Source organism: Lycorma delicatula, chromosome 8, assembly GCF_047948215.1.
Source record: "Lycorma delicatula isolate Av1 chromosome 8, ASM4794821v1, whole genome shotgun sequence".
Classification (NCBI taxonomy): Eukaryota; Metazoa; Arthropoda; class Insecta; order Hemiptera; family Fulgoridae; genus Lycorma; species Lycorma delicatula.
This window is the reverse complement of record NC_134462.1, coordinates 7,990,484-8,016,105: the sequence shown is the minus strand read 5'-3', so window position 1 is coordinate 8,016,105 and position 25,622 is coordinate 7,990,484. Positions and strand designations below refer to the sequence as shown.

General features: G+C 29.2%; 2 protein-coding genes across 2 annotated transcripts in view; one reads left to right on the top strand and one right to left on the bottom strand.

Moving 5' to 3' along the window:
• mtDNA-helicase (mitochondrial DNA helicase) overlaps positions 1–3,152 on the bottom strand; it is a 42,464-nt gene extending 39,312 nt beyond the window's left edge. The window contains exon 1 of the mRNA XM_075374272.1: positions 2,441–3,152. Coding sequence (XP_075230387.1) covers positions 2,441–2,855 — 415 coding nt within the window. The 5' untranslated portion in view covers positions 2,856–3,152. The remainder of the gene's footprint in view (positions 1–2,440) is intronic.
• Positions 3,153–3,213: 61 nt separating this feature from the next.
• LOC142329580 (putative RNA polymerase II subunit B1 CTD phosphatase RPAP2) lies at positions 3,214–18,861 on the top strand. Its single transcript, XM_075374275.1, has 7 exons — positions 3,214–3,396; positions 3,856–3,976; positions 5,964–6,134; positions 11,155–11,282; positions 13,411–14,754; positions 16,724–16,879; positions 18,668–18,861. The coding sequence occupies exons 1-7, from the start codon at positions 3,368–3,370 to the stop codon at positions 18,822–18,824; spliced, it is 2,106 nt and encodes a 701-aa protein (XP_075230390.1). The 5' UTR covers positions 3,214–3,367; the 3' UTR covers positions 18,825–18,861.
• The last annotated feature ends 6,761 nt before the right edge of the window (positions 18,862–25,622 follow it).

Below are 25,622 nucleotides of genomic sequence, written 5' to 3'. Positions count from 1 at the left end.
TTTTCTACCTTATTGTTTTTAATAAGACCTCTTGCGATGTCCTCCTCAAAAATCTTCTTTACCATTCTCTTCCTCAAGCTTCTCTAAATTTCACCGATTCACCTGACACCTTTTCTTCAAGTTTTTAAACCTCAATCTTCATTTCATTATCACTAAATTATGGTTGGTATCAATGTCTGCTTCTGGATATGCTTTGCAGTCAACGAGTTGATTTTTAAATCTTTACTTAACCATGATATAATCTATCTGATACTTTGCAGTACTGCCTGGCTTTTTCCATGTGTATATGTTTCTATTATGATTTTTAACTGGATGTTGGCAATTACTAAATTATAATTCGTGCAAAACTCAATAAGTTAGTCCCATCTTTCATTTTTTTTGCCCAGTCCATACTCATGCACAATATTTCCTTCCTTGCCTTTTCCAATGCTTGCATTCCAGTCTCTAACTATTATTAAATTTTCATCCCCTTTTATGTGTTTAATTGCTTTGTCAATTTCTTCGTATACACACTCTACCTCATCATGGGCACTTGTAGGCATATAGGCATTAACAATCGTTGTCGGCTTAGGTTTTGATTTTATCCTGATTACAATGATTCTATTACTAAGCTTTTTGAAATACTCTACTCTCTTCCCTATCTTCTTGTTCATAATGCAGTCTATTCCTTTTCTTTCTTATGTCAATTTAACCTCCGGAACCACGTAAAGTATTACTTCAGAGGATGATAAGTATGAGTGTAAGTGAAGTGTAGTCTTGTACAGTTTCAGATCAACCATTCCTGAGATATGTGGTTAATTGAAACAGAACCACCAAAGAATCATCAAGAAGCCTACTCCTGCCTGCCCTTTATTTGTCGCCGAGTTAATTATTCTAAAATCATCTGACCAATTCATTTTCCTCTTCCTACTGAACCTCACTAACTCCTACTACATATACCCTACCCATTTCCTTCTTTAAATTTCCTAACCAATCAAACTTTTTTAGACTTCTCACATTCCATGCTCCGACTTGTAGAATGCCATTTTTTAATTTTCTGGTGACTCCTTCCTTAGTAGTCCTCACCCGGAGATCTGAATGGGGGATAGTTTACCTCCAGAATATTTTACCAAGGAAGGCGTCTCCATCTTTATTAAATGAAAATGCAAAGAGCTACATTTTCTTGGAAAAAAAACAGCTTTCAGCTGTTCAGTACCCAGAAGACTGAGTGATGTTGATATCTGATATCTCCTTTAAGTCCTCCTGACCTATGCCCATAACAACTACTGAAAGAACTGCTGCCCTCTTTCAGGAATAATTCTTTAGTCTGGTTCTCAACAGATACCTCTCTGATATGGTTGCATCTTTGGTCCAGCTATTCTGTAACAGAGCACTCAAGCCCCCTCACCATCGGCAAGGTATCATGATTCGTAGAGAGGTAAATGTATATAAGATATGAATGAGAAAATTAGTTTAACCAACACCAGTGCTACCATCAGCAGCTACAAAAATCTCAGCAACACTGGAGAGGTGTACTAATCTAGTAATTGTGATATAATTTTTTGATACATTCCTGATTAGAAAAATGCACTGATACAATACTAAAAATTGATGTATTGGACTGGCATAAGTGAATGTGACTAAATTAATAGCGAAATAACAATTCATGAATACAACTAAATTAGTTAACTTCATATCAAATGACTACTACCAATTAAGTTAACTATCAGGTCAATAATTTTATGGACAGTGTCAAATGTAATAACCTTAATCACTGTATCATAACAATGATTATTATTGTTTTAAATTTTGATTACATAATTGGTCATCATCATCATCATCATTCACTAAGTATTGGTCATCATCATCATTCACCTTGTCCATTTAGCCAAGTCATTCTCATCTCTGCTTCTCTCTTCAAGTCATTATATGAACCAAGGCCCACCTCTTCTTTAACATTACTGATGATGGTTCCTCAGTCTACCTCTAGGTTTTTTACCCAAAACCTTGCCCTCAAATATATTTGTCAAGAACTGGTCATGTTGCATTACATGTCCTATCAATTTTACTCTTCTTCTTCTTCATATAACATTCAACAAGGACCTCCTCTCACTCAATTCTGCTAACACTTGATCATTTCTTTTCCTAAGTATAAACTGGAAAAACACATCTTCCTGATACAAGAACATTATTAACACTAGTAGTAGTAGAAGACTCTTTACAAGAATTTCTTTTAAACTCAACTAACACTGAATCAAATATTAGAAATTTTTTTGATTTTAAAAAGAATATTTTTAGATCATGAATAAAACTGATCAACAGCTAACATCTAAACTATCTACAAAAGTCTCAAATACTTTTAATAAATGATCAATAATTACATTACATTTAAGATAAATAATTACTTTATAAAGAAAAGTAGAAGATTCTTATTTTATAAATAAATTAACGCAGTACTAACCTGTTACTTTATTAATATATAATTCATGCTTTTTTGTACTATTACAAAATGGGCACTTTAGAATTATTGAAGTAAATCCATCATAAAAATCAATTTTTTTGGTAGTTAATACATTTTTAATATGTGAAACAGATACTTGGGATATATATTTTGGCAAAGTACTATGATAACAGTGATTATCGAATTGTTGCCGATTGTTTTTATAAAACGGCAATAAATTGTGAGAAAAGGCTAATCTATTAATGTGACTTCTGTTAATATATTTTAAATATAAAGAACTAGCCTTACAGCTAAAAAACATAGAATGATCTAAGTTATACAAAATATTACAGTGAACGGGTTTACTTGTTACACAACTATGTACATTTTGGCAGTAAAATTTCATATGACGAATATTAATATTTAGCCTCGCCATTTACTAACTAATTATAAATATACAAATACAGAAATTCAGTCACACCGCAAAAAATATACTGAAGCAAAGTGGCTTTTTAACAAAAATATAACCTAAAAAATACCGAAAAAGTTATGAATCCATAGAACAAAACCTGAAACTATTAATTTCTAAGATAACTATTTCAACACTATCCAATTTTCAACCGAAATAAAAACAACTGTTATAAAAATGAGTGAAGTTTTACGATCGTAGCGACTCATTTCTTTTCATAAATTGAGACATTTGAATAACCAAGTAAAATAAATAATCTGTCGATCAAGACGTTGACCTGATAAATCGATTATCGTTATTGTGTAATATATCGACTTCAGGATGAAGTTCATTCAGCTCAGTTTTTATTATGATTGCTGACATGTAGTAGCTATCGGAAATATGGATTAGAGTATTTGCTTTGTTAGAGTATTAAATAGATTATAAGTTTTGTATAAGTCTTTTTGAGTGATAACCCTTTTTACAGAAATAAATTAATTATGTCAAAAAATAAGGGTAAAACTTACAGGTAAATTTACTACTATTTCACAGGTAGTTAATGCTTGTTTATTTTTTTATGCGTTTATTAGTTGTGAATTTTTACGTTATAAAAGGTTTTGTTTCTTAAATTATTAATTTTCGCAGTCTTGTTTATCAAGAGTTCTGCTTTAAGTGTTTTGCCGTATTAGCATTAAATTGTTAGGTTATTTGTATATATATAAAGAATTTTTTCATTTTTATTCATGCTGTAATCAAACTTTTTTTTGTAATTTACCATTACAGAACTGAATATAATTTGTATTTTTATCGAATCTTACTTCAATATAGTATTTTAATCGATTTTCTGATTCAAAGTGATAAATATTGTCTATTAGCTCTGTTATATGTGCACATCTTAAATGATGTTACAAGAGAATTGTAATGAAAGGCATACTGAGTTTTGTGTATAATTTGGTTTTTTGTCATGCTGAGTCATTGTTTCCTTTAGTTACAGGAAAGAAGCATTAGAAACAACTTTAAAAAAACGAAAAGAATGTTCAACTAAAGCATTGGAAACTGTTGAAAAATTAATAGAAAAGAATGTAACTGAGGAAATGCTTTTGCATAATGTAAGTTACTGATGTATTATTGTCTTTATCAAATTATTATTACTTCAGTATGTTTAGTTTAGTAATCTGGGTATTAATAACATGAGTAAATTTTTTTTTGCTTTAAGAAAATACAATGTGTCATTATTATCTAAGTGCTTCATTTATTTGGTAATTGATGTCCAAATAATGATTCTGCTAATGCTGTTATAGTATTCTGATTAGTTTTTATTGCAGCTAATGTTGCTTTAATTGTTTTTTAATTAAAATTAATTTTACTTAAGTACATTTGTGAAATTTAATTTCGTAGCTATTGCTGCTACATACTTCCTTTTTAATTTGGTAGTAACTAATTATTTCTGTTATAGATAAAACTGTGACTTAAGAAGTTTGTTGCCCAAAGAGAAAACTCCTTGGTACAACTAAAACAACCAAAAACGACTAGTAAATTTTGATCTGATTCTAGCTTCACCACTGCATGTTTTAACCACAAGCTTTAACAGTGTTTCAGTAAATAATTTTCTTATAAAGTAATTATTAGTGTGGATAGAATTGATTGCATATTTAATTAAAACAATTCTTGATTGATATAATGGGTTAAACATTTATCACCAACATTGGAGTTGTACATTACAAAATATGTTAATCAAAAAGTAAAATTTTTTTGTAAGTTAATATCTAGAATGAAAACTCAGATTTTGGTACATAAAAAACAAACAAAACTTTGGTCTTTGCCTAAACTGAATTCTTAGGAACTATAGTTATTGCTTAAGTATTGAAATATTGTTAGAAACAGTATCCATAAGTAACAAATTAAATTGTAAACATGATATTCTGAGCATAAGTTGCTTTCCCAGCTCATAGACTTATTTAAATAAGTTAGTGCCTAAAACACCCCCCAAAGTAAAAAAAAATACAATGCCAAAAAGCAATTTAAAATGGATTTGTAAACTTACGGTTGAATGTTCAGTTTTATGTGTATGTGTATCCAGAATGCTCTGGAGTAGCTGAATGACTTTTAAAATAGCAAAGATAACAAAATTGAGATTGTATACATCTGAATTTGATGTGCACAATGAATTCACCTCCATTTTCAAATAGCTTTTGGGGGACAACTAAAAATGTCTAAATGGAAATGTTCATTAAATTAACTCATTTTAAATTCTGTGGTTGCAGGCTAATTGTTTATACCCAATCAAAATGTGGTAGCCAGAAGACAGTAATGAGGGCGTAGTAGATTAAAATGTAGAAAGTCAAGCTCTTAAATTACTGTCATACACTTTTCTAAAAAATAAGTGAAACCAAGTTTTCTACTTGAGTTATTTTTCTCTTTCTCTGGTCTAATGTATAATAGTGTATTTTTATTTCATTAATCAATTGGCAGTATTAGTGGTTTTATAGAAAAGTGACAATTCTTGATACTGTTAGTAATGTAGATTATGATACTTCTCAGGAAAGTTATTTTGGTGGCCCTGGTGATTCCTGAATTCATTCCTGATTTGTGGATTGGAATTTTTTTCATAACTAACATTCATCTTATCACCTACATATAAGAAAAATGCCTTATTAGAAATTGACTACATGTAACATATAGCATTTATTTATTAATTTTGTTAGATAGCTGAGTATTTTGAAAATTCTATTATATTAATATTAAATTAATTTTGGAATGGAAAGAGATAAGTGCTTCATTTCTACTTTCATTTAATTAGCGAGTAATATGATTGTTTATCAATTGAAAAATTTTATAATAGTTTTTTTCTCGGTAAAAGTTATAATTAATATGCTTTCTGTAACCTTCTTTCCCCATAATTTTCAGGATCTCCCTAGTGCAAGCTAGTTTGTCCTGCCGTAAAACTGGATGTGGGCATGTTGAGGTTTTTGTAGTGTTATTATACTTTGTTTAATTGGTTGATAAAAAAATATACCTAAAATAGACAAAGCATTCTTTTGATTTATTTTGATGAAAGTTTTATAATTCTGTATTGTGTAATTGTTTTTTTTTCAGATCCATTTTATAAATCAAAGTAGTTATCAAGATGTTATTGATGAACGTTCTATTATGAATATATGTGGTTATCCTATATGTGATAATGAATTAAGAAATATACCCAAACAACAATACAGAATAACAAGAACTAACGGAACATTATTGTTATATGACACTACTGAACGCAAGGTAAATATAATAAAAACTTGGGCAGAATTGCAATAGTTCTTTTTTATTTTGAAGTCACTCAGATCATTCACTTTTTCTGAATTAATTTTATTTCAAAAGAACTCATGATATAAAGGTGCAATTATTAGCAGTAAAGGTTAATATTTTGAATAAAAAAAAGCAAAATGTCTTAGCAGAAATGTTGCTGTGGAGGTTAAAAAAAATTAAAGCTGGCTACAACCATTTTAAAAATGGTGAAACCTCATTTAACAGTAAACACCATACTGGTAGGCCATAGCTCAAATCCAGCAATCAATGTTCACAGTTATCAAAAAATTCTCTGTCATTATATAGTTATAGTAATTCTGTTTTCATTATATAGTTCAGTGCAAGACACAGGAGTCACATAACTGGCAGTTGTATCATGACATTCCTCCACCCACTCTATGTCTGTTCCAGGATCTCTTGACCAAGCATGAAATTCTTCTGATTTACCTGAATCCTTGTTATTTCTGGTAGTTACCCAAGGTTAAGTTGATTTCTAAAAGGGTCCTGATATGAGGTCACAGTGGATGTAATGAACCTGGCAGAACAGTTTGTAGCCATACCAAAAGAGGATTTCCAGAATGGAAGAACTGCCTGTGGAGTTATAAGGGAGTGGTTAAAGGTGATAAGAATTGAAAGCCAACAGATAAGCTGTTTTTTTAACTATAGTGTACGGTTGGATATTTTTTGATCTTGTATTTGCCAGATCATAAGCATTAAATTCTCGAGGCAACAAAATTAGTTATTTAAAATATTATCCAAAAAAATTACAATGAAATTATAAACCATACGGTAATTCTCGAAGATATGTCTTTCACACAAAAAACAAAAATTTCTGTAATACAAATAAAAAACTGTTTTTAACAAAATGATACTGATATCAAAAAAGGTAAAAAACACTTCATTTCTATTATCAAAATCTGTTATTTATTTAGAACTTTGTTTAAAAAGAAATACATGTTAAATATATGTAATAGGCAATAGATATACAGCAATAGATATACAATAATAGATAATTAACAATGTTTAAGTGTTCCAAATAATAAGAAAAAAATAGAAAAAATTTGTTACAAAACTCCTACTAGTCCAGTTTCATTTATTAAACAACAAATAATCATAAGAATTGTATTATTTCTGTAAATGTGATATGTATTACATATAATTGAAATTGGACCAGTAAGAGTTTTGTAACAAATTTTTCTATTTTTTGCTTATTATATGGAACGCTTAAACATTTTTTACTATCTATTGTATATTACATATGTTTAACATGTTTATATTTTTAAACAAGGTTCTAAATTAATAACATATTTTGATAATAGAAATGTAGTGTCTTACCTTTTTTTATATCAGTATCATTTTGTTTAAAGTAGCTATAGTTGTATTACAGAAACTTTTGATTTTTGAGTGGAAGAAATGATATTTGCGAGACTCTTACCGTATGGTTTACAATTTCATTGTAATTTTTTTTGATATCACTGCATTTTTTTAGATTATTCTTTTATTTATTTTTATGAATTGCTGATTATTATCTTATGGATTTTTTATAAAAATGTATTGCCTTTCTAGAACAAACAAATATACATTTTTTTTAATTTCATGGCCAGTTTTTTTGTTGATAGTATATCATTCACTTATATACCATATTTTTCCTTTTTTGATAAAACTAGCATAATGACCTTCACGAATCGAAGATCTGTGATGTAACATTGCACTAATGACTTTGTAAGTGGCGGGCCTCTGTGGTGCGAGTGGTAGTGTCTCGGCCTCTCATCTGGAGGTCCTGGGTTCAAATCCCTGTCAGGCACGGCATTTTCATACACGCTACAAATCATTCATCTCATCCTCTGAAGCAATACCTAACAGTGGTCCCAGAGGTTAAACAAACTAATAAAAAAAAAAATTACTTTGTAAGTGAAACCCTCGATTTTTATTGAATCTGTGAACACACTTTTTGTATTATTATATTATTATTAGGGTAACTTTTTTTTATTTCTCCATCAAATAGTTGTAATTATAAAATAAAAATATTACCAGTCAAATTTATTTCTGTTTTATGTAACAAATCTTTGTTGCCTGATTTGCTTTGCAACACTTTCCTACTGTTCATGTTTTTTGTGTTTTATTAGCAGCTATAATCTCATGTAAACTAATACTTTTTTTTTTAATGAAGTAATGGGAATTAAAAAAATTGTTTTAACTTCAGTACTTTCATTTACATTAGAGCATTTACTGTTAAAACAAGCTCTAGTATATTTTCTTTTAAATTTTATTATTTCGAGTACATTATAAGTTTTTGTATGCTACCTAGTACTATCAAGTACTGCTACCTAGCGGCGCGACTCATAAAGTCACTTTTAAAAAAAGAAAAAATGACATATTCGAGTCCCGCGGTTTATCAAATGGAAAAAAACATTGTCTAACAAAATTTTTAAAAGTATTTTTAAAAAGTATTCTTTATTACAGATGTAATTGAACTGAAATATGTTTTCATGCTTATTTTTTTCCATTTTCACATCACTTTTAGGTTAGGTCATGTTTAGAACTGTAAACATAGTTTGTTGACTTTGCTGTGCCATCCAGTTCTGTAGACTCTTACCGACGAGGTTCTAATGAACTTCGTGATCAGTAAGATTTCATCAAATAAATTTGTTAGAAGTATGTTTGTATCCTGATTGAAAATCTATACTTAGCACAGTTTATTACATATTGTATGAATTATTAAAAAAAAGAATTGAAAAAAGTTTCTTTGTAAATGCAGGGTGAGCACTCTTAAAACCAGCCCCAAATTGTCATGTATGATTGCTGCCTGTAATATGACTTCATGCTGTTGTTGGTATTACTAATATTAATAGTTGTTTCTGTTAATAATCTTTAATATTATTGTCATTTGAACCTGTTCATGTTTCAGTACAGTAAATCTTGTCTCGTAGTTATGTTTTCCAGAATGCCTTATTTTGTTCAAGAAAGCATTATTATATTTTAATCATGGGTGTTCAGGTTCCTTCAAGAAAATATTAAAAAATGGTGTACAATAGGGTTAGTTGCAAATGCAATATAGATGGTTCTAGAAGTCATTGTTGATGTTTAACAATGAATTCTGCAAGTCCAAAATAAAGATTAAATAAAAATTATCTCAGCAAAATCATGTAAAATGCACATCAGAATCATGTAAGACTGTAGTCTTTAAGACAGTATCGTTTAACATCTATCAGAAGCAGAAAAACCATAATGTCTGCTTTGGAATAACAGGCTTTTTAATAAAATTTCTTTGGCAAGTTAGACCTGATGATGTATTTTTTTACTGATGAAATGAGGTTCCATTTTTCTGGGTATATCAATTCACATAACATCAGGTGGGTCTACAGATAATTTTCACCAATTTGAGAAATCACTTCAGTGTGTGTGGTGTGCTGTGTCAGGTAATCATATCATGGACTAACATTTTTTGATACGACTATCAGTACAGAGCTGTATCTTACAGTTTTCAAAGAATACTATCCTCAGTTGACTAGTGATCAACTCGATTACTGCTTCTTTGAAAAAGGCTGAGCAACATGTTACATATCTCACATTTTATTGGCCTATGTTCAAATAGATTTTATTGAAAAATAACTTTGGGAATGTGGAAGCCATAGGGTTTCTATGTGGGGAATTCTACAAGTGAGGATAAGTTAATGAATTAAGTCCCCATGCTTTGGAAGAATTGTAGGCAAATATTCAACGTGTTTTGAAGTCATTGACTGTAATGTTTTTCACCAGATGTCTCTCAACATGATTATGTGAGCAAAAAAATGCATCATTGAGCAAGGTGCTCGCTTACATCTTTTTTTTGTAAACTTTCACTAATAAATTAATTTTATTTGTGTCAATTTTTTTAATTCATTTATAAAATTATTTATTGATTGGCTTTTCAGATGGGCCTTCTGCAGTGGAATGTTTTAAGTTGCTCACACTTTATTATATGTACATCTGTTTTTCTATAAATGTAAACATATATATAAAATTATGAACTTTCAGCAGTGATCTACAATACAATTTTCTGTTACTGATACTTTTATGATAATGCAAATTGAAAAATTTACTTGTACCAGACTTTAACTGATCTGATATATTACATGTATATAAACCACCAAGTTCTACATTCTTTGTTTTATAAGTTTCTTTACTTTTATACTGGTGTTTCCATTTTTTGGGCTTATGATGGGAGGAAGTAAATTGGATGAATGTTAATTATAGCTAGGTAGTATTTTTGATGCTAACTTAAATGAACTGTCAACTTTCTATTCCCTATCCTTTTTCTTCTTAAAATCAATGTTCATGCAAGAATTGTGTATGTAATTGCATAAAGAATTGCAAGACTTGTAAATATATCTGTAAGTCATTGACTAACAGTTTAATCTGAAAAGAATATTTTTATTGTGAAAAATAGAAAATATTTATACTGTTTTTCATTATTTTATTTTAACACTTTGGCTGTGCTTTTATACATGTTTTATTTTTTTAAAAAATGAATGAAGTTATAACAGGAAATATTGTACCCTTGCTGAGAATTGAACCTGAGTATAAATCACCTAGAAATTATTGTGCTTACTACAAACTACTATTTTGCTATTTACATTAATTTTTTTTTCAGTGTTGATTATTCTCTTCAGGAAATTTTATTTTATCTGAGTGATAATATTAATAGAAAAATGCTTTCATGAAACAGAATTCAGTAAATAATCTTCTTCCTTTCTTACATCCAGTCAATTCTGAGCCACAGTGCAGACTATCAGCCTCCAACTCTTTTGTTCCTCCACATTTCTTCATTCCAGAATATTGATACTCTGAATACTTGTAAATTCTTTTCTCATGCAAATAATTTATAGTCATGGTAATTTGAAAGATAAAATGAGTAATTAAATTGTTGTACATCATTCTATAACATTCTAGGGTATAGTTTATGTTTAATTTGTGTAAAAAAAAAATGTATTTTATGTAATTTTTATTTCAGAAATTCTGTAGCAATATGTGTTATAAATCTTCAAAATATCTTAAAGATCAACTTCCGTCAAGTCCATTATGGCTTATGCAACCATCTGATACAGAATCTATTAGATTAATACCCTTCGACTGTAGATTGTAAGTATGTACTGTTAAAATTTCTATATCTGTTAAAGGTTTATTAGTCAGTTTATTTTTTTACTGGTTTGCTGTGTCAGATAGTTTAATCAGTTTTGATTAGTGCTCAAGCATTATTTAAGTAAGCATTTAATGTTAACCTATATAATATGGCAGCTTAATTTAAGTTTACCATTTTAACATAAATTATGGTTTATATTAATATTAAAAAAAAACAAATTTAATCTGAAAGTTTGGAACTATTATCATAAAATCTTGTTGAATTGAATTTTAAAAATCATATTTTATAAAATTCTTGTTTTGAGAAGTATTTATTTTGGTAAGTTTTTTTTTATTGAAAAGTTATTGAAACATTTTTTATTTTGTTTTTATTTCCATTGCAAACAACATTTCATTGTTTTTAGAGATTCAGGAAAAGAAGTGATTTAAGATAATAGCTGTTTTATTTTATGATTGTACAATGAAAAAATAGTAAAATAGTATACGTAACAAATGTCCACCCAATCCACTGTGTGGTATGACAAAACTGGTCTTATAAATCTAATTATTTTTTTAATTCATCATTTTATTATTAATTTAATCTCAGATTGTAAAATGTATTAAAAAATTACAATGAAATTATGTGTTGCTTAATGTTAATTGAAAACTTTTGGTAATATAGTAGAAAATATTTTTTTTATAACAAAAAACAACAAAATGTTCTGTTTTTGGACTGCTTTTTAATTATGTATTTGTATTAACTTTTGTTGCTGATATTTAATTTTTTATTTATAAAAACTCTTCCTTGATGTGAGAAGTATTCTTTGCTGTTCATTTGATAATACATATGGTATAATAGCAACCCTGAGTGCTTCAGTATCTATGTTAGTGAATTGGTGTCTTATCCAGTTTCTCTTTCCATTCCTTTTTTTGTTGATTACTTCTTCTTCGGGCCACAGGTGCTTTGAAATGAACACAGCCCTAAGGGAAAATCAGAGGGAATTTATCCTTGTATTTCTTCTGCTATCTTTGAGCAGGCAATTGTGACTAACATCTTAGACACTGTGTTTGTTTGCTGCGTCCATTTGATCTCCAGCATAGTTCCTGTACTGTTATCAGAGATAAGCGTGCTAAATTCTGTAAGGCATGCTTCCCTGTATTGCAAGAACTGATTGTACTCAAATACTGTGTGTTCTGCAGTGTCCTCCCTTCTGCAATAACCACATTTGGTGAGAGTCTCAATCAATGCCTGTGCGCACCTGTCAGGAACTGGATCACCTCGTACCTCAGTTCCTGTACTTGCAGTCTAGCCATCTCTAGAGATCCGGGATTAGTTTGCGAGTTCATCTATTTACCTTTGCCAAATGATCCCGACTTTCCAGTTTTTAATTATTCTTATTTCTATCTACAGCCGGTTAGTTGTTTCTGTCATCCATCAGATCCAAATGACAAATGTCTTCAGAATCTCATCTTTCTTTTATAATATATAGCTGCATAAAGCTCTGTTTTATTTAATAGCTATGCTATGCATTTAAAATTCTGTGTGCCATTTTGTTTTATCTAAGTTTATACATATATTTTCAATTAAATAATTTTTTATTATCTATTCATTCTATATAAAATGGCATAATATTATCATCAGATCTAACACATCATCCTTCTCCCGCCAATGTCTATAACTCTTTTTCTAGTGAAATATTTTATATTTCGTTTGGTAATGTGTTAAATAGAGTGGTTCTGGTTTCAGTATATATTTTTTATCAGTTACTGATCCTTCCAGTCCACTCTCTACCTATCAAGGTCTCTCTACCTAATTATCAAGATTTTATTTTAACATTTTGCATATATAAAAACAGCAAACCTCTGTAATATTTATGCATATATTTAACCCAGTGGGATGTTATATTATGCTTTCCAGTTTAAAATCTAAACTGCTCCTTTTAAGTTGTCCAGCTGTTTGTATATCTTTCTATTTGGAATTAACTGCAGTGTTTTGGCCTTGTACTGCTTTGAAATTAAATTGAGTTAAAGTTATCTGAATAATTAATTACTCATTTCAAAGATTTTTAATTATAATAGATAAGATTAATTTTTATTAAATTTTAATTTAAAAACAATAAAATAAAAAATATATATTTATTTTTTACAGCGGTGGTAGTTTTGGTGAACAAATTAATTTCACGTTTAAAAATTCACATGAATTAGATCAATCTTCTCAGCATCAGCAACAGCATTCTGTTCCAGTGAATAAAGAAAAAAGTAATAGTGTAAAAAATGAAAAACTATCTGAAAAAAATGACTGCGACATAATTGGTTTAACGAATAATAATAATCACGATGGTAATAAGAAAAACAAAATAAATAATGATGACAAAATATTGGCTCATGAAGAAAATGCTGTTAATGATAACGAGAAGTGTAATGATGCAGTTGAGCAGAAAATTTCTTCATTATCTCCTAACACAAGTTCATGTAACAATAAATATTTTATTGATGTTAAAAATACTTTACAGTCTTCATGTACTATCGAAGCTGCTACAGCTATAATAGAAGAAATCAGTAAAGAGGTTTGTGATAATAATAGCAAAATAACTGACAATAATAATGTTAATATCAATACAAAATCTGAATCATTACCTGAAAATGAACGTGTTATAAATTTTATTACAAGCACTTGTAACAGTACTAATGTTAGTAATACATCAAATGCTTCATCAGGTTTTTCTGAACATAATAATGTGATTAATGAACCGCATAGAAGTACTATTAATAAATCAAATAATCATGATGAATATAAGAAAGAAAAACAGTGTGATAATGGTACACTCGCCGATGACAATAATTCTTTGTTGATTCAGCTCTGTAATAAAGGTTTGCAAAATACGGATGATCGTAATAAGTTGACTACTGACAATACTAATAAATATGGTACTGAAAAAAATAAAATAAAAAAAACAAAACATAAAAAATCTAAAGTAACGAATGATATATCACCAATGTTAGCTGCTGTTTTACGAACGGAACAGTGTATTCGTGAGTGGGTTTCTTTAGACACATTATTTTTTTTGTTAGGTGAAGATAAGTTTAAAAATCTAATTGAAGAAACATGTGGTTTAGAAAAATTTCAGGGGTTAACTATGCAGAGCAGTATGCAAGATCCAGTAATCTATGAACGATACTTAGCAATTTGTAAAAAATTAAACCTATTAGAGTTAAATGAATCAAAATTTGATCATAATGTTAAAAATGAAAATACTTCGAATGTTGTTGGACCTCAAAAACCCATACCTGATTTTGAAAGGCTTAAAGAAGAAGCTAAAGAAATGGAAATTAAGGTGAAATCATTTTATAGAGGTGATAAACAAGTTCAGTTTGCTGATAATGTGATTGACAATGATAAAATTGATAAAGAACCAGTGACTATACCGCTTGTTGATCAACATGCTCAGAAAGCTCTACGGCGACGAATAATATTAGATAATCTGAATAGAGTGTAAGTATTTCAATTGTTTCATTTTTATAATAATTTTTTTAATTTAATTGCTATTTATAGACACATGAAACTAATTTATCTACATTAATAAAACCAATTCATTTGAACAATGACATTTTTTGGATTTAAAAGGGTCTCGTTTACAATCTTACCTACTTAGAGACAGATTCTGTAATTTTTAATGTTTTCTGTCCTTCTGTGTTGTTAATATGAAAAACACTGTTCTAATTTTAATTTAACTTCATCACTGTTGGAAACTTTTTGTCAGAAAGTTCAGAAGGTTGTGTTTTCTTTCAAAAATATGTTCCAGTATAGAGCAATTACTCATGATAAAAGTTTAATCCTTTCAATCTTACCTTTTTCTACAAGTGATAAAAAATTCAACAACATAGAACGTTTTCTTAATGTAATTTATGAGGACGGTATCAGGGGCATATTTTTTGAAAATACTTTTCACTTTGATGAAGTAACATTATTAAAAGCGAAAAATTGGAGAAATTTGCACATAATTTCTACATTATTTTCAACATAAGTCGTTTGAAAATGTTTCATGTTTACTTTTTGACTGCTCATAATTTGACAATATATTTTATATTTACAGGAGATGTTAAATAATATTTTTCTTAGTTTCACTGGAAGCAGTTAACTCAGCTTAAAAATGATTTGTAGAATTCCATGATTTAATTTTCATTTCTTAAGTTTACTCAACTAACTTTTCCTTTCATTATGACCTCAAGAACTGCCATTGTGACTACCGTTTCATATATTTTTTTTATAAGTAGCACATGATCACTATCGATAATCTGCACCTGGTAATCCGCTGGCTTTCTTAGGACTTCTAAACCTTTCATCTACTAAAATTTGAACTGTCTGATAGTGAGCTTTGTTCTCTGAGGATACTCGAGTGTATCAGCTCTTTTTTGATTTTTGAACAGTGTTATAAATAATTTTTTCTTCCTGCTAAATTGTACTAATCTGTTCCCCCTTCCATTCCTTACACATAAGACAAATTTTCCTACCGCACTTCCCTATTCACCTTTTGACCACAGCATTCCAGTTTCCCATCAGTCTTTCTGACTTTATTACATTTTCTAATTTCAATACCTTTTTCATAATATGATGTTGCCATATATACTTGCACTATAGCTAAATGTTTTGGTAACACCCCAGTCCTTAACGATTTTAATTTATCATTTACATAACACTTCCTGCATTCGTTTTGCTACTTCATTCCTCATAATTATTGCCACTCCTTTCCTTTATTTCTTCCAGATTAGAATATGGTAACTTCTCCACTCTTTATTTCACTCTGTTCTTTCTACTTTACTTCACTTAATTCTGGGATAACCATTTTATTTATTTTGATTTCTGCCTTGTAATTCTCTAACTTTCCACTCTCTAATAAAGTCTTAACATTCCATTTTCCTATATGCAATAGGTCCTTTATCATCTTTTGTTACTTCTCCAAGAGATACGAATAAGAAGCTATTTTAAATCCAGAACATTTAACAGAAGAAGCCAGGGCGTAATACAAGGAATAATACATTAACATTACCTTCTGTATTCTAATAATACTCACTTCCTTTTAGTAAGTACCTATTAGTAGTTAAGTTCCTCCGCTTTTAGGAGCAGTTTCCCATCTCCAGGACAATAGATTACTCTTTACCCACCACTGCCATCTGCTGTCTGAAGAGGCCATTGGCAGAATGAAAGAACTCTTATACCAGGATTAACTCTATCCATAAATTTTTGGACATAACACATTGTGGAGTTCAGTATGGCTTATGGCTATTTACATTCTTTTGGTTGTGTACTTTTCATTTTGTAGTTTGTTTTCAACTTTTTTTCTTTTAGTCTTTGTTATTTGCTGTTCACTCATAAAATTAATAAAATAAATTTTCATACAAGGCCATTCTTTCCATTTTTTTATCAATAACTTATATTTAGCTAATCTATTTCTTTTGTTCAGCTTACCCGATTTACTAAGAACATTAGGATTAAGCAAGTACAGTGGCAACATAACTGGTGATGTTAAAAGATTAGTAGAAACATTTACATTGTCTGCACATAATATAACATTCAGACCAGCTGAGTGGAACTTCGTTGCAATTATAATAATAAAACTGTGAGTAAAATACTGCATGCATTCATTATAGATTTATAAATTTTTGACATTTTATTTCAGTCTGTATATGCTTTATATTTAAGTAAATAAGAACTATGCTCTTAGGATCAAATGATCTTTAAAGTAAAGAGCTTCTGCTAACAATCCAGAACATTTAAACTTGCAGTTATTTGTAAATGTATGAGGTTTTGTAACAATTGACAGGTTTGTCGCAACTCCTGCAGAAGGAGAAACAGATTTTTGAGGGTCAGATTGTATGCTACAATGTATTTTTCTTTTCTTTTTTTTATGAAACCTGCTTACCAGTGTCAGGTATTGGCATGAGAAAGCAAGTTTATGGTCATACAGTATTATCAAAGGATGAACGTTACAATAGCAATTCTTTGGGGGGGAAAAAAAAAATATATATATATGCTAAAAAATGCACATAAATCATTGGGTAATTGGCAGAAATTATTTTAATTTTTCTTAAGAATTTTTTTTCGTGACATGATCCTCTGGTGTTCCTTCAGTTTTAAATATCAGCCTATATTTTCTGAAGTGTTTTTATAAAATCATCTTTGGTTACTGTTTGAAACTTTGGTCATCATTTACTATATATATCAGGGTATGTGTAATATTTCAAATGTAAAAAATAAAGTTTTTATTAATGGTTGTTATTCAGTGTCTGTGACCTAATAATTAGTTTATACTAGGATGACAAATTAAATATTAATTGTAATGATTCAGATGCTGAAATGATAGATCTTTCACTTTATTTCTCTGATATATAAATATATATACATATCCTTGATATGCAGTGTATTGTTACAATCTATTATATACATTGCCTGTAGTGAATAAGGAGAAACATGCATAAATACTATTAAAGAACTTGTGTGCACTTCATAATGTTGGAGTTGTAGTATTGCGTTTGAATTCTATAAAAAGTTTACAAAAATATAAAAATTGTTCAAAATAAAAATAAAATTAAAAACTTTTAGATGATTTTGTTGAATGTAATAGAATAATTGTGGAGGTAGAGAAAAAGAAGAGAGGTTTAAGATATTCTTGGTAAGTAATCCTTGGTATATATTTATTCATTACTATTATTATTACTTTGATATTAACGCATATCACATTTTTACTGTCACTCTGAGCCATATAGTAAGGGAAACTGCTACATTATAAATAAAGGACAATTAATATATGCAAACCATCAAGTAATTTATGTATTTTGTTTGTGTAATTTGTTAATGAAGGAATAAATATAATTATTTACATTAAATACGAAAGGACAATTTAGATTCATGGGAAGAGAAGGCTAGAACAAGTGAAGGAAGTTATTAATGATAGAAGAAGAGAATGACATTAAATGATATAGGAGTAAAAAAGTGCATAGATTGATAGAGATGGAGGTTGTTTATGAAATATTGGCACTAGCATAATAGTTATTGTATGGAAAAAAATGTAAATAAAGGTTGCCAATGTGTCATAAATATGAGTTTTGATAATTATTTAATTTTTTAAATATTATTTAATTTGATAATTAATTCTGAACAGATCTGTATAGAAAGTTCAATAGAGCTTTTATAAGTATTTTTACAAAAGATCTGAGAATATAAAATAAAAAAAAACCTAAAAGTTTAGTGTAGCAAAACATCTTGCAAGTAATTTGAGAATAATTCTAAAATTTCAATAAGTATTAAAAAAATAAATAAATGACTGCAGCAACAAAGGAGCAAAGAGCTGATATATTGTAGTTTTATCAGTTCTGTTATTATGATCAATAATTTTAATTTTTTTCAGATTATCTGTTCGAGATGAAATACTTAATCAAACGTTGTTAATGGAAAGAGCAGATAAGTACTTGACTTTAATGTTAATGAGTTATGAGCAGGATTCTGGTTATTTAAACCGACTTCTCACTTGGTTGCTTTATGAACATACTCTTTTTAATGTTTAAATGCACTTATTTAATAATAAATATATATATTTATGAATATATTCATTTTATTTATATCATCAAAAGTAATCACATTTCTCCAGATCCTTAAAGTTATCCTTAATTTTTTTATTTACTTTTTTTTAAGTGGCATTGATCTCTAGTTTTTATCAATATTACTTTCTAAAAATAAGTATAAATTTCTCCAAAAAAAACAGTAAAAGCTGAACTCTGCAAACATTTCAGAGATTTATGAGAACCAGTTTATTTTCTTAGCAACTATAGGTTAAACACAATTTTTTTTGAGGATAGGGAAATGAGAAGTATAGAAATGCATAGCTTGAACAAGATTTGAACCCAGGAAATAAGGCTTTGATTATTGTCATTTTATTCCTGCAACACATCTGGCTGGGCTATTTCCTGAGATGTTCCAGCTGATGTGTTCTTCACTGTTGAAAATTTATGTGTACTGATTTTTGTTTCCAATTATAATGAGCCTATATTTCAGCTCTGAAATTATCTCTAAAAAAAATTGTCTGCTTTCTTTTTAATTAATCCTATAAGATTTTAATCATGTAGAAGAGGCTTATTAAATGAGAAGTTATTGAAGTGTAATGCACACTGGAATGTAACAGGGACAAATGTTGCACAAACTGATAGGTGCTGCATTGACCCATGCCCTCTCATTTTCTATCAATTGCTACTGCTATTATTTAATTGAGTCTACCTGTTATGTCAACGTGTCTAAAACAACATGCAATGATTAAATTTTTAAGAAAAAGTGAATGCCAGTGAAATTCACTGTCTTCCAAAAGCAATTTTTGGAGATAAAACTGTTGAATAAAATGGCAATAAAATTTTATGCATAAGAAATTGGTAAAGAGAATATTGAAGATGAACCTTGCAGTAAGACTATTTCATGTGACTGATGAGAAGCACCAAAAGGAGATTAATTAATTGGTTTAAAAATAACCATCGCAATCACACAATCCGTTGCCAACCAGATAGGCATAATAAAAGAAGTAAGACACATTATTACACAACTAGCTACTTAAAATTTTGTTCAGTGGGTACCATGTAAGCTTAAAAAAAGAACAAACAATGAAAGGATTGTTTTTCTTTTCAATAATGTGATAAGAGACAAAAGTAAGACAACCCAGACAACTAAAAGACAAGGCAAAACTTAAAACCTGGAAGAAAAGTGGCAGTGCGTGGAATATCAGCAGTGTGATTCACCACATTTAAAAAAATTCAAAACCCAAACCTCTGAAAAAATTCTCTTGACAATGTTCTGAAATTCCAAGCGCTATACATCAGTGACTATCTAGAAGGCAGGTTGATTGCAAATTCTGTGGAATATATAAAGACATTAAAGCACGTTATGAGGTGTGCATCATATTCAGTGGTCCAAGATGCTGATTGTACTCAACTACACATTATCTGCACTGGGCTTTTATCTACACAATTATCTTACTACTGAGGCTCTTGTAAGATTCAAATTTAAACCTATTCCATATCCGCCACACTCACCACATTTGGCACCCTGTAATTTTTACTTTTTTCTATAATTAGAGATGTATATTAAAGGTATTAATTTCACCACAGATGATGAAATAAAGGACACAGTGAGATCATGGATAAAGGAAAGGCCATCTGCATTCTTAATTAAGAAAACTGGTTCAATGGTGGGAGAAATGTGTAGCTGTAAATAAATGGTGACTATGTGAAGAAATAAATTAAGCTTTTATAGCAAATTAAATTTACCTTTAAGCCATATTTGTTTAATTTGAATATCTTTTTAAGTTATGAGCTACTGTGCATGCCACTTAGCCACCTTTTATAATAATTAATAAATTGGTTCTAGTCGTTAGGAAGACTCGGTTTACAACAGCAAATATTATTATTTTAGGGGTTGAGATCCTAAAAACAAAAACTAATGTTAAGTAGCTACAAAAGAGCCCAAAGTGAGCCAAAGTTTGTATGTTTGTGCTTACATAACTGTAGTGAATTGTAGGTTAGATGTTTTCTTATGTAAAAAAAACAAGATGGTCAAGTCCCTTCTTATGATATGTAATAGTAAATTATGTAACAAGCCTATAATGATAGCCATTAATGCAAGAGTATGAAATATGTACGTAATACACGGGCATTGGCGAATGTTGTAAACTTAAAAGAGTGCATTAATAGCCATTATAGAGAACTGCATACTATAATTTTTTTTATGGCTGAGAAAATATTGGGATTACTGATTTAAATCAATGATATAATACATGGTTTATAGAATATTTAGAAAAAAAATTTCAATAAATACATTAAACAAACATTACATTTGTGTGGCAATAGGTTATTAGTCAGTCATAAGTTCTGCCTTTTCTTTAATATCAATCTGTGTTAAAGACATTTCTTCCTCATAAACCAACATAATTAACAAAAGGATAACGTTATATAGAAGTTTAGTTACCTATTGATGTACTAATTAACCTCTGCTTGCTAACTACTAAACTGGATTAAAATCAAAGTAAAAAAAAACAGCTGATACATTAAACAATGCCCATTTCTGACTGGTCAGTGGTTGAAAGGAGTACGCCTTTAATTGGTTGAACACCCATCTCATAATGAAAATCTGTTTTATAATGACCCTCATTATGATACAGGTTCCTGTCACGCAATTCAAATGTACAAAATACAGCCATAGAAAAAATAAATAAAAGTGTGGAAAATTTAAAGTATTTACTAGGGAATAAATTGCACTATATGATCTTCAATCAGAGAAAGCAGCCTATCAGCTAGGAAAAAGGCGTATATAATTAACATGTGTGATAAGTGTTCAATAACTGTGTGTGTCAATAACTATGTGTGATAAGAATATCAATCAAAGAACAAGTTAAATTCCGTAGTAAAATGTGTAACTTAGAAGTTGTTAATTTTGATGCATCCTGAACTTAACAACCATATATAGATGTTCAGTAAAAGGAAACTAAGTTGACTAGGCACCTGAGTGAAATTACTTTATGTGCAATGTGAAATAAGAGTTACAAAGGATAAGCATGAATTCCCTAATTCCTGCGGATATTTTAGTGTAAAAAAAAAAATAAATCTGGCAGAGAAAATAACTACAGAATTATTGATTGAAGTGTTCTATATCCTGTTATATATGCCATCTGCAAAGATGGATGTAAACAGGATTCTTTCCAAACAACATGGGTATACATAAACTAAATGAAATGTTGGGCTAACAGGATTTTTAAGTTTGTTTCATGACTTTTATTACATATCTGTACAAAAATAAAAAAGTCATGATGATGGGATTTAAATGAATTCAGAATAAAATACAGAAAGTCACTATAAATTAACAAAATGTAACATTTCTGTTAAGTGTTAATTAAATATATACATTTTACATTACATTTTTATTCATTTAAAATGAAATTGTACAGAGATGTATAATTTAGAAATCTTAATAATTATCATCATAATGTAAACAAAATACTGATGAATATACTTTTGAAATCTGAAATATTGTCTTACAAGATTTTCAAATATTTACTTAAATATTTCTACTCAATTTCAAACTATTTCTATTAAAATTATAATTGTAATATTAACAACAATAATAAAGAAAAGAAGAACAAATATGTAGAAAGAACATGACAAAATACATTATTTTAGAAATATATTAATATGAAGTTCATGGTAACTTACTAAAATATTACGATAGTGATAATGATCGCAAAATTATTTATGATAAAAAAGAAATTACTATAATTTTCTTCATACCAATAAAATTATTTTTTTATACAATTTTATTAAATAAAGCTATAAATACAGCTTTATGCTGATTACATTAATATTTTCCTTAGGACATGTTTATTAATAAAAGTTACAAATTTTGAACAGCATAAAATGTCCATTACTGTATTAAAAAATAATTGCATTAAAGTACACTTAAAAAGAAAAAAAACAATTTTTAACTAAAGAAAATTTTATTTTTTAATCCAGTTTTAGGATAAATTTTCCTGAGGTTTTTTTTAATAATACAGTTATTATTTTAAGTTTATTGTATTTCTCTTATTAACTTTTAATACATGTAAATCTCTGTATACAAGTTGAGATTTTGGAACCAAAAACATAATTAAAAAAATAAGAATCAAATTTTACTTAAGAGTTTAATTTGAAAAAAAAACAGTTTGTTCAACAATGCCATTATTATAAATTTTAATGACTGAGGATTATCACTCTTCCATTTAAGTGCATTGCAAGATTATGATTTATAATAATGTAACCACTTTCATGGATCAATCCACTTTACTGAATGTATCTGAAATTCAAGATTGCAACAAAACATTCTTTTAACAATATCTTCACTCAAACACTAATCGCAGACAAGTATTTCTACAGTGTTATATTTATGATGTTTGTAGTAATAGATAAAAAAGCTACAACTTATAAATCAACTTTGTATGTTTTACAATACTCATTTATAAAAATATTGAACACATATGTAAAATATTATACTACATCAATAAATAAAATATAAATTTAATAATAGTAGTATCAGCTCACTATGATGGCTGCTAATAACAATTATATAATCAGTTAATTATATAATCAACTGTTTTTAATTGAGCTCACTGTTGCCACAACCCTGAAATAACCAATAAATATATTACCCATCAATAAAATCAATGTAATAATTTTAACTCAACTTATATAATACCTCTTTTTATAATCGTTCATGAAAATGAGCTTTGAATTTACATGCAGACGATTTGTGTACCAAGATTTACACTAATTTTTTTCAATAAACAACTTCCAATGTAAATCACATTGACATGCTCAGAAAAGTTAATCTACTGGAGGTACGCTAACAAACTTACAAATTATTATTCCAGCTATAACAAAAATATAAATAAGGAATTACTATGGATGGGAGCACACAGATAGATTAGCAACTATATTATACAGGTAAATGAATATAGATTATTCTGCGTATTTTAGGGGTTAGTAAATAGTGAGCAAAGTAATGTAGTAACGTAAGTGTAGAGTTAATGTAAGTAACTAGAGTTACTGATAATCTTGAATGATAATTTTGGCACGATGGAATGATAGAGAGGATCATCAGTTGAGCAATGGCTACTGTACAGGAGAAAGCAATGTGTGTACTATGGTTTCATGAAAGTGGATCTGTTATTACTGTTCATAGATGTTTTCATTTAAAGAACAGTCATGATCCTCCTAATGGACTCTATTAAACGGTATCAGCAGTTTAAGAATACAGGAAATGTAGCACACAAAAGGTGCTGGAAGACCTCCGATCTCCAAGGAAGTTATGTATCGAATAAGAGAAACTTTTCAGAGAAGCCTGGGTAAATCAACTTGTGTGAAATTAGAACTGGAAATACCGCAATTAAAAATTGTGAAAGTATTACATAAGCGCCTAAAACTTCATGCATACAAAATTCAATTGGTGCATGCAGTTGAATAAACTATGCTGCAGACATTCTTGATGATAATGTATTTTTAGAAAAATTATCTTCTCTCTCAAAGCTACCTTCTATATTTCTGATCACGTTAACGGTCATAAATGTGGAATTTGGATTAGTAAGAACCCAAACACTACATGATCCCAAAAATTAACATTTGATGTGTATTGACTGCTAATTAAATGATAGGACCATTCTTCTTCACTGAGCCAACCATTACTAGTGCTAAATATCTAGAGAACAGGAGTATGCAGTACCAAAAACAACAACCCAAAATCTGCTTTCAACTAGATGGCACACCACCACACAGAGATTTACATGTTAGGGGCTACCTACTTGAAAACAATTTCCTGAATGTTGGATTGGCCGTAATGGACCATTTCCCTGGCTACCTCAATCCCCTGACATTACGCCAGTTTATTTTTCTTTGGGGGTTTGTCAAAAACAGAGTGAATACAACGAAGGTTGTTAATGTTATAAACTAAAACGAACAAGTGAGGGTGTAATTAATGTAATATCTCCAAATATTCTTCATAATGTGCGGTGAGAAATTGAATATCATCTAGACAAATTATTTACCACAAAAGGTGCTCATGTGAAACTTGTTTGAAGTTAAATAAAACTGTTTGAGATACTGTCTTCTAGAATAAAACATGTATGTACGGGGGATATTCAATAATTAAAGAGACAAATTGATGTAGAAATGAAACAGTTTAGGAGGAGTTTTGAACTTTCATGACTTTAGGTTGGCATCACTGGGATGATCTGAGAACAGCTGATGGATAAAAATTGTTTTGTTTATAACCTCAATATTGCATTTAATGATAGCGTGTTCACTTGAAGTTTCCACATTACTTGAACAATGTTCAGTGATCTATGGATTTCTATTAGCTTTCTGAAGTTGAAAAACCGGCTAAAATATTTTCTCAAATGATGGTGAAAGTATTGTGATGGTCAAAAGTATGGTGAAAGTTGTATGAACCACAGAAATTTTTATAAGCGGGTAGAACAGTTCAAAAACGATTGAACCTCAGTGACTGACGAGCAACGTCCTGGCCAGCCAGTTGACGTGTCAACTCCGCTTGAAACCTGCATTGATGGCATTATTCATGAAGACTGATGTATTACAGTTGAACATACAGCAAAAACAGTTACAGTAAGTGTTGGCACAGTTCATAATGTTATTAGTAACAAACTCAAGTACAGCAAAAACAAGTGCAAGGTGGGTCCTGAAAGTGCTTTGTGGGTAATGCAACAACACACAGAAAGCAGACTTAAAGTGTGTACAGACTTCAAAGAACGCTATGAAAGGGAAGGTGACCCTTTTATAAATAAG